We start from the raw sequence: 17,008 nt of genomic DNA, 5'->3' as shown, positions 1-17,008 counted from the left end.
TGTGGATTAGGGATGGGATAGAAGTCTGTGTGGCTGGTGAGGAGGGTAGGGGGTGGAGTGGGAGGGCATGCATGGTTATGGGATTGGAATGGGAGGGTATTTCAAAGAAGAGAGAAAGTACGTAAGAAAGGGCATTTGCACAAGCATTTATGGGTGTTGGGGGAGGGTGAATGATGAGCAATTGAGTGTGTAAGATAGTTTTGCATGGTGCGTGATAGTGAGTGAATTTCCCTGTGTGAGAGAGAGTGGCATCATGTGCTTGTGTGGGCAGTGTTATGTGCATTAGAGAGAGGAAATAGGGGACATGGGGAGATGTGTTGAGTGTGAGGGGCAATGGATGGTGCCATGCATGTGTGGGAGAGTGATAAGATGGGAAGGAAGGAGAATGCAGAGGGAGTGAAAGCATTTGCTCTGTCAAAGGAGAGTGTGTTGCCAATGAGATGGGAGATGGAGGGTGGTGAAACAGGAATGAGAGGGACGGCCTGTGGAGCCACATGGGGAGTGCCATGTATGGCATGCACCACAGAGGAGAGGCTGGAAGGTGGCTTAGAGAGTGTGTGAATTGGTAGGGATTGGGATGGTGTGCATGAGGGGAGAGATGCATTGATGGGAGAGTGCAAAAGAGCATGTGTGCAGGAGAGTGGGGGGGGAGGGTGCATGGTGTAGGAAGAGTAAGGATGTGTGTTAGTGTGGGGGCAAGAGAGAGGGCATGTTTGCAAATGAAAGGGAAAGCACAGGACAGTGTACACATGTGCGTTAGAGGGAGAGGAAGGGTGTGTAGGTGGGGGACGACAGATCATGTCCTACTCACAAGGGCACAATGGATTTGATGTGGAATTGGGGACTATTTAGATCCGTAAGTACAGAGGTGAGTGAGACTTAGTCTGGTTTAGAATACCAACAAGATTTTGAATGAGCTGAGGTGAACTGAAATGAGGCCACCTAGGAGTAGGTGTGTTGGAGTAGTCCAAGTGAAAATTGGCAAAATGAATGAATGAATGAAGGTTTCAGTGGCAGATGAGCCGATTCATGTGGAGAGAGCTGAGGTTACAGAGGTGAAGGTTGGTGAACGTAATAATGAGGTGGACATGTTTAAGGGTTCTCTGAGAATGGACCCTACAGACTCCTACGCTCCAGGGAAAAAATGTTTGGGGTTGAATAGGATGACAAGGTAGCGAACAATGACGCAGATTGTAAATGGTTCATCCTCTCAGAACAGACGGGGAGGGAAATGGAGTTGCTGGTGAGAAACAACATTTTTGGGAGGAAGCTTTGTTCTTCCCAGTATTTGACAGGAGGAAATCGATGCTCATCAACCTCTGGTGAAGCAATATGCTGAACTGAAAAAGCTGTGTGCAATAGACAAAGCAAAACAATACCATAACCAGAGTGCTACAGTAAACACTGCTTGTCAGTGATATTCATATGTTGTGAGCAAATAAAAAGAAACTATATGTTAGTTTGGAGAAATCTAACAGCTAGGAAGTGTCATAATCATCAGTTTAGCAGGGGAAAGCTAGAGGCAGCTGTCTGTCAGCCTTTGTGAAAGTTGGCTGTGCCTTATGATGCAGGCTCTGTGCAAATCGGGCAAAAAAGGTCAATGCTTGAGAGATCCAGATCTGATTTTGTAAAGGCTAGGAAGAGAAGCATTGCTGGAAATCCTCACTTGCAGTCAGAGGGGAAAGAATGGAGCCAAAGACTAGCGATTCCACTCAGCCGGACAACAGAGTCATACAACATGGAAACAGGCTTTTTGGCCCAACTCGTCCATGCCAACCAGGTTTCCAAAACTGAACGAGCCCCATTTGCCTGCGTTTGGTCCGTTTCCCTATAAATCTTTCCTATCCATGTAGGTTTCCAATTTTATTGATACATTACACTGCAATTTTGATCAAATTTGATCAAATGTGGCAAACAAAGATTTTTTTGTGATTTTTAGGCATGTACCAAAAAAGAAGTGTTTGCTGCAACAGAATTTTAATTCCAATCTTTCACAAGGCACAACTAGGATTGTTTGTGTTGTTGAGGTGATAGACAGACTGCTCACAGCGTTTGGGATCCCATGCACCTTCGCTGCTTTTCCTCCTCTCCCAAATGTATTTTAAATGTTGTAATTGTTCCCACTTCTACCACTTCCTCTGGCAGCTCGTACCATACACACACCACCACCTGTGTGAAAACGTTACCCCTCAGGTCGCTTTTAAATCTGTCCCCTGTCACCTTAAACCTATGCCATCTGGTTTTGGATTCTCCTATCCTGGGGAAAAGACCTTGGCTATTCACCATATCCTTGCCTCTCATGATTTTATAAACTTGTATAAGGTTACCCCTCAGCCTTCCACGCTGCAGGGAAAAACGTCCCATCCTATCCAATGCCCTGACAACTCAAACTCAGAAAAGCATTGGGGGAGGACCTTTTTGTTGACCATGGCAACGTGTAGAGTCATAGAAATCCTACAGTGCAGAAGAAGATTATTTGACCCAGTGGATTTACGCTAACCCTCCAAAAAAATGTCCCACCCAGACCTACCTCCCACCCTATCCCTGTTGGTGGGTGGCACGGTGGCACAGTGGTTAGCACTGCTGCCTCACAGCGCCAGAGACCCGGGTTCAATTCCCGCCTCAGGCTACTGACTGTGTGGAGTTGCACATTCTCCCCGTGTCTGTGTGGGTTTCCTCCGGGTGCTCCAGTTTCCTCCCACAGTCCAAGGATGAGCAGGTCAGGTGAATTGGCCATGCTAAATTGCCCATAGTGTTAGGTGAAGGGGTAAATGTAGGGGTATGGGTGGGTTGCGCTTCGGTGGGTTGGTGTGGATTTGTTGGGCCGAAGGGCCTGTTTCCACACTGTAAGTAATCTAATCTAATCTAATCAACCCTGTATTTCCCATGGCTAACCCACTTAGCCTGCACATCTTTGGACTATGGGAGGAAATTAGAGCACCTGGAAAAACCCATGCAGACACAGGGAGAATGTGCAAACTCCACACACACAGTCGGCTGAAGGTGGAATCCCTGGTGCTGTGAGGCAGCAGTGCTAACCACTGAACCACCAAGCCGCCTGTTTATGTAGAGGTCAAAGGTGCAGGAGCTGGTCCAGCTAAACTGAGAGAGGACATAAAGGACAATAGGAGGGAAACAAGTTTTGGGGATTTAACAGAATCAGCAAGGTAATGTTCACCTTTGTGCAAAAGCAGCAGAAGGTGGTGAATTCAGGAGTGGAATTGACAGTCTGTGGAGCGTGTCTGACTCCATTATTCAGTTATTCCACTTACTATTTTAATGAGATTCATAGAAAATATCATTGTTGCCATGGTTACAGTGCAATTTGCCAATAAAATTTCAAAGCAGCCGCATAATTTGATCAAATGTGTCAAAGCAAACAGATATTTTTTGTGATTTTAGGCATTTACCAAAATAGAAGTGTTTCCTGCAGCAGCATTTTAATTTGCTCTTTCACTAGGACTGTTTGTACCCTTGAAGTGATTGACAGGCTGTTCACAGGGTTTGGGATCCCATGCACCTTCACTGCTTTGGGGAGAAAGTGAGGTCTGCAGATGCTAGAGATCAGAGCTGAAAATGTGTTGCTGGAAAAGCGCAGCAGGTCAGGCAGCATCCAAGGAACAGGAGAATCGACGTTTCGGGCATAAGCCCTTCTTCAGGATTCCTGAAGAAGGGCTCATGCCCGAAACGTCGATTCTCCTGTTCCTTGGATGCTGCCTGACCTGCTGCGCTTTTCCAGCAACACATTTTCAGACCTTCACTGCTTTGCTCCTCTTCCACTTCCTTATGTGTGGGTCTTCACACCATAAATACTTGGTGATTACCCCCTTCTTCTGATGCTTGGGGCTTAACATCCGTTCGATCCACTTTCTCACTTTCCATCTCACTAATAGGCTACTGCAGAAAATACGGAGATATGGCATTGAGGGTGAGTTGGAGGTTTGGATTAGGAATTGGCTGGATGGAAGAAGACAGAGGGTAGTAGTTGATGGCAAAGTTTCTTCATGGAGTGCCGTCACTAGCGGTGTTCCGCAAGGATCTGTTTTGGGACCATTGCTGTTTGTCATTTTTATAAATGACCTGGAAGAGGGGTTAGAAGGTTGGGTGAGCAAGTTTGCGGATGATACGAAAGTCGGAGGAGTTGTTGACAGTGAGGAAGCATGTGGCAGGTTACAGCAGGATATAGAGAAGCTGCAGAGCTGGGCAGAAAGGTGGCAAATGGAATTCAATGTAGCTAAGTGTGAGGTGATTCACTTTGGGAAGAATAACAAAAAGATGGGGTACTGGGCTAATGGTCGGATACTTGGTAGTGTGGATGAGCAGAGGGATCTTGGTGTCCATGTACACAGATCTCTAAAAGTTGCCACCCAGGTAAATAGTGCGGTGAGGAAGGCATATGGCGTACTGGCTTTTATTGGTAGAGGAATTGAGTTCCGGAGCCCTGAGGTCATGATGCAGTTGTATAAGACTCTGGTACGACCGCATCTGGAATATTGTGTGCAGTTTAGGCGGCAGGCTGCTACAAAAGGTAGAGTCTCGTGGGATCTGAGGTGAGTCTGCGTTGGTGCTTGTCCCTGGGCCACCATTAAGGGGGGGTAGATATAGGACTGGTGTTAGGGGTAGGTTCTTCACTCAGTGAGTCGTTAGTTCATGGAATGCCCTGCCAGTAACAGTGGTGGACTCTCCCTCTTTATGGGCATTTAAGAGGGCATTGGATAGGTATATGGAGGATAGTGGGTTAGTGTAGTTTAGGTGGGCTTGGATCGGCGCAACATCGAGGGCCCAAGGGCCTGTACTGCGCTGTATTCTTCTATGTTCTATGTTCTAGTCACTGTTGTGCACTCTCACATTTTCTCACTCAAAGTCATTTACTCCTGCATGTACGCATTTCTTTCTCGCAATTTCTTTCTTGCTCTTACCTCTCGCACAAACAACATAACCTAATTTCCCTGCTTTCTCTCTCTATATCTGCCTTTTTTTCTCCAACTCTCTCATACGCTTTCTTCTGTTTCCACGTACTCCTGTTACTATTTCTCTCGCTCTCTCGCTCTCTCATTCTCTCACTTGGTCGCTGCCTCTTAGTTTTTTTGTTACATCCTGCATACTGTGGGGTGTCACCATGACTGAGAGGTGTTTCAGTGACTGTAATACTACAAAGCCAGACCGATTGTCTCAAATTTTGACCTTCAAATGCATCAACCTGTTATGTAGGCATCGCAAAACTCAATTTAGACATGGCACGATCCCATAGACAAAAACTTGTGGAGAATGCGGTGGTGCAGACTTTAGGCAAGAATTGTATTCTGGAGGAGAAAGTGAGGTCTGCAGATGCTGGAGATCAGAGCTGGAAATGTGTTGCTGGAAAGGCGCAGCAGGTCAGGCAGCATCCAGGGAACAGGAGAATCGACGTTTCGGGCATAAGCCCTTCTTCAGGAATTGTATTCTGGTCAATCTTGGTGACTCATTATCAAGCAGTGCACAGATGCATATAGTCACAGTTCACTCCTGAAAAGTGGTTACATGACAAGGTATCACGGGGTCCATACCATAGGCAGTTTTGTGGGAGATTAGACAAGCGAATTGAAAGGGGGTGGCTTCAAAGGAAGCCAAATGAGTGGTTATGAGTTGTGTGGTGCCCTTACATTGAGTTTTTGTTCTGTTACTTTACCAGGCAAAAGCTGGTGACTTTTCCTCCTCGCTTAAGTACAGTATCTTGCGAATGCTCCTGGATGCTGGTCTCCTGTTTCTCCTGCGGTTCTCACTGGATGACAGTGTGGAAAATGTGATCGCTGCTTGTGTCCAGACCCTGAAAGCACTTCTAGTCTCCCTGTCCGATGAGGTAAGAATCCTGACCCTTCAAGCATGTTTGGTGTTTGAGAACTTGATCGTGTGCATCTTGACTCCTGGGATGTATTTGTACAGCTGTGGCTTGGTGTAGCTTCAACCAGTTACTGGGTATAGAGTTGAGTGAAGGGTAACTAATATTCAGATCACGCCCAGTCTGTAACTGCCCTGTGCGACTGCATGATTACAGGGTGCTCTTCAGACTTCTGGCATCTCTTATATTGAAGTTCACTCTGTTTACTCAGACAAACAAACCTGCTCTGACGTTTCAAATCAATTCCTCAGGAACTGACCTATTTATTATTATTCCCACAATCACTGACCCTCTGGGATATTGCTGCCAAAATCATCGAACCTCTCGTGTATTAAATCCACAGTCAGTCATCCTCTCAGGTATTCGTTCCATTGTCAATGACCCTCTCAGAAATCACTCCCACGACCACTGACACTTTCGGATATAACTCCCACAATCAATGACCCTCTCATATTATTCCCACAGTTACTGACCCTCTTAGATAATTGCTCTCACTGACCAATGCCCCCACATAAGTTGTGTGTCTGTGACCTTTGGCATGGGGGTTGAAAGCCGAGGCTATTCCTCTGAAACCTCAGTGTTGTCTTACCTGGCTTTTCTGTGCTGGTACATGCTTGCTTTTCTTCTACTAATTGCTTTGGACTGCTCTCTGTCGAAGTGGTGTGTCCATTCATTGCATTCAAATGCAGAAAGGAGCTCCTGCAACTCCCCTTTCCTGCTTACATCGAGTAAACGCAGGCCGTTGGATGTTTTGCTTTGCTGCATCACATTCCCTTATGATGTGCATGCAGCACTTCTATTATGCAGTTAGAGTTTTTCCCTGGTAGTTTGCTGAATCCCTTTCACACCCTCATAGCTCCAGGCTCTCACAACATCAGCCACCTTAGAGTGATGCGTGGGCCTCCAAATCTCCAGGTCTGCCTGTTCGCCGTGCACAGTAACTGCCTTGAGAGGGGCTTCTAATCCATTGCTGACCTCCATTAACCTGAGTTTACACCCCACCAGCTGGATGACTCTTAAATTGGGTTCCAGTCTTCCAGGATTGTCAAGTTTATTTTACACTGCGCTGGATTATCTGTGGACTTAGTGTCTTGAAAGGCGACAGGCAAATGTGTTCTGTCTCTTTCTGCACTGTCCCTGAGGCACTGGAAGCAAGTGCAGTTTCAGATCAAGCAACATGTGCAGTCAGGAGCTGAGAGAGAAATCACAGAAATACCACAGAGGAGGCTATTTAGCCATTCGTTTCTGCACTGGCTGTCCAAATAGCCATTATGACCCAGTGCCATTTCCACATATCCATGCACATTTAACCTATTTAAATAGTCATCCAGTGCCTTCTTGAATGCCTCAATCATACTTACCTCCACCACCTCCAGGCAGTGCATTGAAGATCCAACTGCTTGAAGTGTGAAAGTATATTTTCTCATCTCATATGTAATTTTGTTTTTGCAATTCACTTTGAATCTGTGCCCTCTCATTTCCAATCCTTTTACAAGTGTGAACAGTTTCTCCCTGTCTACTCTGTCCTGGACCCTTTTGTCAGCTAATGTCCTGTCAGCTTTCTTGTCTTCAATGCTATAACCAGACCTTTGAAAGAAGGTAGCTGGTTGGAAGCGGAGAGGCAGCTGTTGAGTGAGGTGGAGGGGGGGAGGAGGGGAGGTGGGGATGAGGGGAGGTGGGGGAGGCGGGGAGGTGGGGGAGGCTTCAAAGTAAAGAGGCTGGAGTGTTCGGAGCAAGACAGACACAGAAAGAGAAGAAAGGGTAATTCAGAAGGAGGTTTACCTGAGAGAGAGATGGGGATGGAAGGGAGAATGGAAGTAGTTGGGATGGAAGGAGAGCAAAGGGAAGGCTGGAGGAAACAAGTATTGAGGAAGGAAACCGAGTGGATGGAGGAAGTTGAAGAAGGAGGTGGAAGAGGAATGATCTGTAACAAAGGCAGAGAAATTAGATCAGTTTGGAGGGTAGTTCCAGAATTAGGAGTTGTGAGGGGCAGCTTCAATTTCCTTCAAAAGAACCTGAAGTGCAGTTATCATATACTCATAGAGTCATAGAGATGTACATCACGGAAACAGATCCTTTGGTCTAACTCATCCATGCCAACCAGATATCATAAACTAATCTAGTCCCATTTGCCAACATTTGGCCCATATCCCTCTAAACCCTTCCTAATCATATACCCATCCAGATGCCTTTTAAATGTTTTAATTGTACCAGCCTCCACCACTTCATCTGGCGGCTGATTTCCATACACGTACCACCCCTTTGCGTGAAAAAGTTGTCCCTTAGGTCTCTTTTAAATCTTTTCCCCTCACCCTAAATTTATGCTGTCTAGTTCTAGATTTCCCCAACTCAGGGAAAACACCTTGTCTATTTACCCTATCCATGTCCCTCATGGTTTTAGTTTGTGAGAGAGGGCCACACTGGTGTTTTTCTTAACTGGTAATTGTTTGCCTCATGCTATCACTTTAAATGGCAGTCACTCAATCTCTCTGCAACGCTCCTACAAGACTGGGCTGGTGGCTTGGCCTTAAAATAAGATTGTGAAGCAATACGCGTCACATATTCTGTTCTCCTCAGAGTCTGCAAAACATTTTTTTTTGCGCCAGTCGCAGTATGTGTGGAAAAGTTAAATAGACTGACCCAATTGCTGCGAATAAACATGAGCCCTTTCCCTGCAGGAATATCTCGACAGGACCTTCTGCTGGTACTTAGGAGCTTCAGTATTTCCCCTTCGACCTAATGAAGCGGAGGATGATGAGGATGATGATGATGAGGAGGAGGAGGAGCTGAAGGCGAAAGAAAATGAAAAATCCAAGTCCAAGGAGGATAAGAAAGCAGACCCAGATGTTGCTCGTGCTGATGCAGTGAAAGTAATGTCCTTTAAACATCTTGCATTTCTTTACAGAGACATTTCAGTGTTTCATATGGTACAGAATAATTCATTTAAGGCCATTAGACCAGGGTCTTGACTTGGGTTTTTATCGCACCCTTATCCAAAGATGTGCGGGTCAGGTGAATTGGCCATACTAAATTGCCCGTAGTGTTAGGTTAAAGGGGTAAATGTAGGGGTCTGGGTGGGTTGCGCTTCGGCGGGTCGGTGTGGACTTATTGGGCCGAAGGGCCTGTTTCCACACTGTAAGTAATCTAATCTAATCTAATCTTATCCATTCATAGGTGGCAGCTATGTCCATTTGAACTTGTTACCCACTGCCACTCCACCATCCTTGACCTGCATCATGTTGGATTGTGTGTAATTAACAGGGTTGTATCACAGAGCTTACAGAAAAAGAACTCCTTTGAAGTTGTTGGAGCGGAGAGGCCTGTGAGCAAGCTGATTTTCGGGGTAGATTGTAGGGAGAGGAGTTGGTCTTTTAACAATTAATCATATGCTACAGGTTCAACCTTTTGGTTAATTCTCAGCCTTAATTGCATTATGAATTTGAATTATGTGGTTTACACGAGATTTGTTATTTGATAGTGTCTTTCACACCCTTAGGACATGTAAAAGATCTTTATGGCCAATTCAGTCACTTCCAAGTATGGTCGCTTTGTTGTCATGTCAGAGGCGTAACAGTGAATTTGCACAAAGCCAGCTCCCACAAACATCTTATGCAGCATGGTCAGGCAGCATCTGTGCATTGACCTGGGAACAATGAATAACAGAATTGTTATGATGCAAAACATAAGGAAGCCAATTGATCCATTGTATTTGTAACAGCTACCCAAACAAACAAACAATAATTTTGTGCTGTTCTCCTGCTTTTTCCCCATAGCTCTCTGCATGTAGTTTCTATATTTGGAGAAGCATCCAATGCTATCTTGAATGATCTAAGTGAATTTGCCTCCACCACACTGCCAGGCAGTGCATTTTAGACTCAAAACTATTTGCTGCAAGACATTGCATTTACCTCTTGTGAAAGTTATTTCAAAATTTGTGTTCATAGAATTTCCCTGATAATCTCAAAAGCACACAAAACTGGATGAAGGCACTGAGGACATTATTGGGAAGCTTGTAGGTGACACAAATACAGGTGGAGGGACTGGTACTGCTAAAGAAGTGGGGAGACTGCAGAAGGACTTGGATAGCTAGGAGAGTGGGCAAAGAAGTGGCAGATTGAATATAATGTGGGAAAGTGTGAGGCTATGCATGGTAGGAAGAATAGGGACATAGACTGTTTTCTAAATAAGGAAAAGTGTCAGAAATCTGAAGCACAAAGGGACTTTTGGAGTTCTAGGCCAGGATCCTCTTACCATGCAGGTTCATTTGGCAGTTAGGAAGGCAAATGCAATGGTAGCCATCATTTCAAGAATACAAGAGCAGAGATGTACTATGGAGGCTGTATAAGGCTCTGGTCAGACCATATTTGGAATATTTTGCCCTGCATCTGAGGGAGGATGTGCTGACCTTGGAGGAAGTTCAGAAGACGTTCGCAGGAATAATCCTGGGGATGAACGACTTATAATATGAGGAGTCTGGGTCTGTACTTGATGGAGTGTAGAAGGGTGGGAGGGAGTCTCATTGAAACTTACAGAATAAAGAGGATGATGTTTCCACTGTTAGAGAGAATAGGACCTGAGGGCTCATCCTCAGATTGAAGGAGAATCCTTTAGAAATGAGACAAGGAGGAATTTCTTCAGCCAGACAATGAGGAATCTATGAAACCCATTGCTGCAGACAGATGTGGAGGCCAGGTCAGATAGAGATGGATAGTTTATTGATTAGAAAGATAGTCAATAGTTATGTGAAGCAAGCAGGAGAATGGAGTTGAGAAATAGGTCAGCAATGATTGAATGACCTAATTCTGCTTCCTTATCTTATAGTTTTATGGTCTAAATTTCACTTAAACTGTGCCAGTTTGCCAACTATGCTCAAAGTAGAATCTCGCTTGTCTGATGTCCAATATTTCTCTGTTATTCTTTGCCCTGAATCAGGGTTTGTTGAAGATGAAAGTGCTTCAGCGTTTACGTTATATCCTCGAGGTTGTTCGACCAGTCGCCTCGGTCACTCTTGATATATTGGAGATCTTGACTCGTATAGCAAGGCACTCCTCTGAGGCTTGTAATCAGGTAAGCAATTTACTGTCAGTAATTGCTATCGTTAGTCAACAGCTCTGGAAGTGACAATTCTGAAGTACGAGGTTGCATTTCTAGAATGCTTGTTGTATATCAAAACATCCCAAAACACTTTAAAGCCACTGAATTGCTTTTGTAATGTAGCAATTGCAGTAGCCAATTTCTCCCTTGCAAACTCCCACGATCACCACGTTTATCAATGACGCTAAAATCTAGTGATGCAGATTGAGGGATATATGTCGACTGAGACATCGGGAGAATTTCCCTGAGGTTCTTTGAAACTAAGTTCTGAAGTTACATGTGTCAAGGTACATGTTGGAAATTCAACGCCAGAATGATCTCCTGGCTCCCAAGCTCAGGCAAAGAGAAGATTCTCAGATCTCCCTCCCTCCCTTTGATACCTCTCCCCTCCTCACCAAGTTGGCCTGGATTTGTATATAGTTTCCCATTTCTCTCTGGAAGTCTCATGGTTTGAATTGGAAAGGAGAATTTATGTTGTGACGTGCACACGGTGTTCAAATTGTATGAGATGGGCTGCATTGATCAGGGTCGCTTTACTGTCTTCAAAGTGTCTCTGTAAAAACTATTAAAAGGTTCAAAGGTTGTTTATAGAAGATTGTTTCTTTGATCTCCAGCTATCTGCCTTTCTTCTTCACCCAGATTCTGGGGTGCCCGAGGTTGCTGGAGACTATTGTTTCGGAATTTCTGCCATCTACCTGGAACATCCAGACCCCGAGATCAGGCGAGCTGATAACTAATACCCACGGTGTGCCAGTTGCAGCTGCCATGAAACTTACCCGTGTCCTGGCATCTGCTGGAAGGAATATGTCAGCTATTTTGGTGAGGGCCATCTTAGTTTAACCCACTCTTTCTTTGCCACACTTCAACAACAACTGAAGAGAATTATCTTCGACAATCCCTTTCAGATTGTTTTTGTTTGGGTTGACTTTGTTGATGCTGGTGTTTTTCACCATGAAGTCTAATTTTACTTTCTTGTGTTTTTTAACTTCATACCTTCTAATGTGTCTCACTTTCAAGAGATGCTGTCACTGTTTAATGGCGGAATCGATGAACATTGCTTCAGTTATGGTCAATAGCTGCAACTTTCATGTTATAACTGCTGTCTGCATGAAAACAGTTCTAACCTTAATTTTAATTCTCGTGATGTTGTTAACTTGGCCAGCTCACATCAGTTCTAATCTGTCAGTATTTTACTTATCATCACCAGAATTATGAAGAATATACAGGCCTTTTGGCCCAACTGGTCTTTGGTAGTATTTATTCTGCACACAAATCTGTATATTTCCAAGTCTGGGAATACTTAATGGGGCAGTGTAGAATGAGCTTTAGGATCTATTTCACCTGACCGTCCTTGCCCTTGGAGTGTTCGAGTCAACTCTGGGGGCCTGAGCAAAAAATTGCTGTTTTTCCAAGCATTGTTATTTCTGACTTCAGCTCACACACAGATTGTTCCCCCAGTCAACATTTAAAAACTATTGGGGAAAAAAAATAGTCCATTTCGGAGAAATAATTCATTAGGGAACCAAATACAACATTTGCAAGTTTGCTGATGATGCAAAACTAGACAGAATTGTGAGTTGTGAGGAGGATGCAAGGAGATGTGAAGGTCTTTTAGACAAGTTTAGTGAGTGGGCAGCACATGGCAGATGCAGCACAGTGAGGCTCAATGTGAAATTACGCACTTCAGTGTGGAAAGCAGAAAGGCAGTGTACTATTTAATTGGTGATATATTGGGAAGTGTGGATGAGCCAAGATACACTAGTCAATTAAAGTAGATAGGCAAGTGGAGCAATTAGAAAAGCAGAATAGCCTGCATTGCAAAAGGATTTGAGTTCAAAAGTAGGCATGTCTTGTGGCAGTTATACAAGGCTTTGGTGAGACCACATCTGGAGTATTGTGTGCAGTTTTGGTCTCCTTCAGAAAGGATATACTTGTCATATGCAGAGTGCAGTGGATATTTATAAGGCCAATACTAGAGATGACAAGACTGTCCTGTGAGGAGAGATTACTTTGACTGGGGCCCCATTCACTAGAGTTTAGAAGGATGAGTAGACCTTTGATTGAGATATATGAATTCTAACAGGGCTGATCAGACGAGATGCAGGGAGGATCTTTACCCTGGTTGGCGAGTGTAGAACCAGGGACCATAATTTCAGGATAAAGGGTAGACCATTTCGGACTGAGATGAGAAATATCTTCTTCACTCGGAGGATAGTGAGCCTGTGGAATTCTCAATCCCGGAAGGCTGTTGAAACCAAGTCACTGAATATATTCAAGAAAGAGAGAGATGTATTTTTAAATAATAAAGGCATTGAGGATATTGTGAGAAAGTAGGAATATGGCATTGAGATAAAGGGTCGGCCATTATTCTATTAAATGGTGGAGCAGGCCTCAAAGGATCAAATGGCCTACTCCTCCTAGTTTTTAATGTTTTTATAATAAGTGGTTTATAACTGTGGACTGCACACCTTGCCATGTCTAACTTGTTCAAATGCATGAATTATGTTATGATAATTTATGAAGCAACAGACTGCTTAATGACCTATGTGTGTACTTTTATACAGTTAAACAAACACAACATGAAGGAGCGAATTGGGAGGTTTGTAGCAGAGGACCCTTGTGATCTGCCATTGGAGCGACAAGAGGCCTTTGCGTTGAGCATTGAGGCCTTGCGCTTATGGGCTGTTGCAGCGAACTATGGGCAAGCATGTGATCTGTACAAGTGAGTGTGAGGAGATAGACGTCAGACAGATGCATTGATCTGAAGATGTGTTGAATGAATGTGGGTTTAAGTGGTGGGGCTAAATATGTTTGGAAGGGTTTTGCATATGCTGAGCGAGTGGTTGGGTACGATGAAATCGGAAGATTGGTAGTCATGCATGGTACAGGATTTGCAATATAGGGTGTGCTGTGTGGGTAATTCTGGGGTTTGTTTTATATTTCTGGTGTCGGAGGATGGGGGTGTGCTGTTTTCAATTTCTGCATGGTCCTGGGAGTTGTGTTACCAGGATGGAAGATGAAGAAGTAGGGTAAGAAGAAGCAAAAGGTCTGATGATGACACTGAAGGCAAAATGGACAAACTGATTTCTTTTCCTGACCTGCAATTCCCATATATTTGCAGCTTTCGTGAAATCAGGGGCATTCGCAATATTTGTGAAGTTCTGTTTTCACACAACAAATGGCAATGCAATGCTCAGGCAACCTGTTTTAGTTTTGCTACTTGTGGGATAAGTGTTGGGGCCTCCCTTTCTTTCCTTTGATTTTGTTTTAAAATCTCTGAATTACAGACAAGCCTGCTTCCCACTGAGTTCTGGCTAGTGCAGACCAAATGAGTATATAGTTTCTCCTCCCTATGGCAGGAGGGCTGTGCGAGTTGCCCCAAAATAGTTTTGGCACCGATTTGAAGAGAGAGCAGTTATCCTCTTCTCATGTGACTCATTTCTGTTTGTGTTCCAGAGACTTATATCCTTCATTGATGAAGATGCTTCAGACACTACCAAAGCTTACCTCTCAGCCAATGGAGGACGACGAGTTGTATGGTTTTTACATGCAGAGAGCTGAAATGTTGGTTTGCCTCTTGATCAACGTTACTAGCAGCGCAGGCTGTACTGCTGAACTGCAGGCCCAGTTCACCCATAGGTACCTCTTTGAGTATCTCCTCTTAAGCACCAGTTTGAATTAAATGCCTTTCTTTTCTGCATGTGCATCTGTACCAAGGCCTCAGATATCTTCTCACGTCTGCGCTGGAAAGTTGTGCACCCTGGCACAATCATCACTGACCTCTCATACCCAATTATATTTTGATGACTCTGGTGGAAACCCTTTGCAATGTTTAGTCTCCAATTTACTGAGAAACCCACATAGAATTTGGGGTAATCCTACAGGGAGTGCAGGCTTTAATACAAACTCAAAATTGGGGCCCTTCCCTGCATTGGTATGCTTTTTCATTTTGCAACTAACCTACTTTTGTACCCTGCTTCGTTATACATTGTGGGACACTACTGAGTTTGAAGCTATTGCTGAGCAGGTATTGTTGTGAGTCAGGTCAGCAAAGATTGCCCCTTATGTTAGTCAAGTAACCTTTGACAGTCCTTGTTGAGACATACTCGCAGGGTGGCTGAAACTATGTTTTATTTGTCACCCCATAATTCATCTCAGTCAGTTAAGAGAACCTTGAAATTCAAATTTGGTAACTGCACCAAGTTAGGAAGTTGCAAAGGGATATCCATTTTCTGTAAGCTTCGTCAAGGATTTACAGAGGATTGGTGAGGCCAATTAGTGACCAAAATGAAGGATCTCTTGGAGACAGAGGGTAAGGCATGCAATCAAATGAGGGCTTTGAGTTGACTTTTATCAGGGAAGAGAACTGTATCACAACTACTGTAAATTTGATTGTTGATATGCTGGATGTAGGGAAAATAGACAGGATAGGTGTTTGTACTCAGTGCCAATATATCCTATCCAGACGGGTAATCTATTATGAATTTTTGCTGGAAGTAAGGGTAAATATTACAGAGACGTTGGCCTCTGTGTTCCAGTCCCCTTTAGCTTAAGGGTTAATCCCAAAGGACTGGATCATTTCAAATGCTAGCACACTTACTCAGAAAAGAAGAGAAGGCTAAACCTGGCAATTAAAAGTATTTAGAACTTTCTGAAACAACAGTCTAGGAGGAAATATTGTGAATTGGTTGGACAAGAGACTTGTTCGTCTGCATTATATTCTGTGAGAAAAATAATAGACACTTCGACAAACATGGAATGATTGTGATTTTTGATAATGTAACGGAAGATGGATTAGGGCAGCATTAATGCTGTTATCTCTATGGATTTTCAAAAGGTGTTTGATAAAGTAATACACATTAGACTGCTTTGGAGATTGAAGCCAGTGAGATAAAAGGTGCAGTGGAAGCATGAATATGACGTTGACTGAGGAGCAAGAAAACAGCTGTGGTGAATGGCTGTTTTTTGGATTGGAGGGAACTTAAAGTATACAGTGGAGCTTCCTAAGGCTTGCTGCTCAGTTCACTGCTGTTTCTATGTAATTTACTGACTTGATTTTGAGGATACGGGGCAATATTTTGAAATTTGTAGATCAATTAAAATCTGTAAATGTAGTTTCTATTGAGGAGTAATACATGGCTGGTGGAACAGACAGACATATAGCAGACGCAATTCAGGGCAAAAAGGTATGACATGATGCATTTTGTAGGAAGAATAAGCGAGATTGCAAGCTCACTGAAAATTTGTTAAAAGGGCTTTAGGAAGAGAGAAGGAAGAGTCAGATCTACCATTGAAAATGGTTAACAAACCAGTTACAATAAATTATGTCATAAGTTAGAGTCATAGAGATGTGCAGCATGGAAACAGACCCTTCGGTCCAACCCGTCCATGCCGACCAGATATCCTAACCCAATCTAGTCCCACCTGCCAGTACCCGGCCCATATCCCTCCAAACCCTTCCTATTCATATACCCATCCAAATGCCTCTTAAATGTTGCAATTGTACCAGCCTCCACCACTTCCTCTGGCAGCTCATTCCATACACATACCACCCTCTGCGTGAAAAGGTTGCCCCTTAGGTCTCTTTTATATCTTCCCCTCTCACCATAAACCTATGCCCTCTAGTTCTGGACTCCCCAATCCCAAGAAAAAGACTTTGTCTATTTACCCTATCCATGCCCCTCATAATTTTGTAAGCCTCTATAAGATCACCTCTCAGCCTCCGATGCTCCAGGGAAAACAGCCCCAGCCTGTTCAGCCTCTCCCTGTAGCTCAGATCCTCCAACCCTGGCAACATCCTTGTAAATCTTTTCTGAACGCTTTCAAATTTCACAACATCTTTCCGATAGGAAGGAGATAGAATTGTACGCAATATTCCAACAGTGGCCTAACCAATGTCCTGTACAGCCGCAACATGACCTCCCAACTCCTGTTCTCAATACTCTTGACCAACAAAGGAAAGCATACCAAACGCCTTCTTCACTATCCTATCTACCTGCAACTCCACTTTCAAGGAGCTATGAACCTGCACTCCAA

General features: G+C 44.0%; 1 protein-coding gene across 4 annotated transcripts in view; it reads left to right on the top strand.

Annotated features, from left to right (window-relative positions):
* Positions 1-17,008, top strand: part of rpap1 (RNA polymerase II associated protein 1) — a 91,558-nt gene that overhangs the window by 47,517 nt on the left and 27,033 nt on the right. For all 4 annotated transcript variants that reach the window (XM_043698200.1, XM_043698201.1, XM_043698198.1 and 1 more), the window contains exons 11-16: positions 5,672-5,839; positions 8,557-8,748; positions 10,811-10,945; positions 11,612-11,791; positions 13,537-13,694; positions 14,429-14,611. In XM_043698200.1, the coding sequence (XP_043554135.1) occupies positions 5,672-5,839; positions 8,557-8,748; positions 10,811-10,945; positions 11,612-11,791; positions 13,537-13,694; positions 14,429-14,611 (1,016 nt within the window). The remainder of the gene's footprint in view (positions 1-5,671; positions 5,840-8,556; positions 8,749-10,810; positions 10,946-11,611; positions 11,792-13,536; positions 13,695-14,428; positions 14,612-17,008) is intronic.

This window comes from Chiloscyllium plagiosum, chromosome 10 (assembly GCF_004010195.1).
Source record: "Chiloscyllium plagiosum isolate BGI_BamShark_2017 chromosome 10, ASM401019v2, whole genome shotgun sequence".
NCBI lineage: Eukaryota > Metazoa > Chordata > Chondrichthyes > Orectolobiformes > Hemiscylliidae > Chiloscyllium > Chiloscyllium plagiosum.
This window is presented reverse-complemented; position numbering and strand designations above follow the sequence as displayed.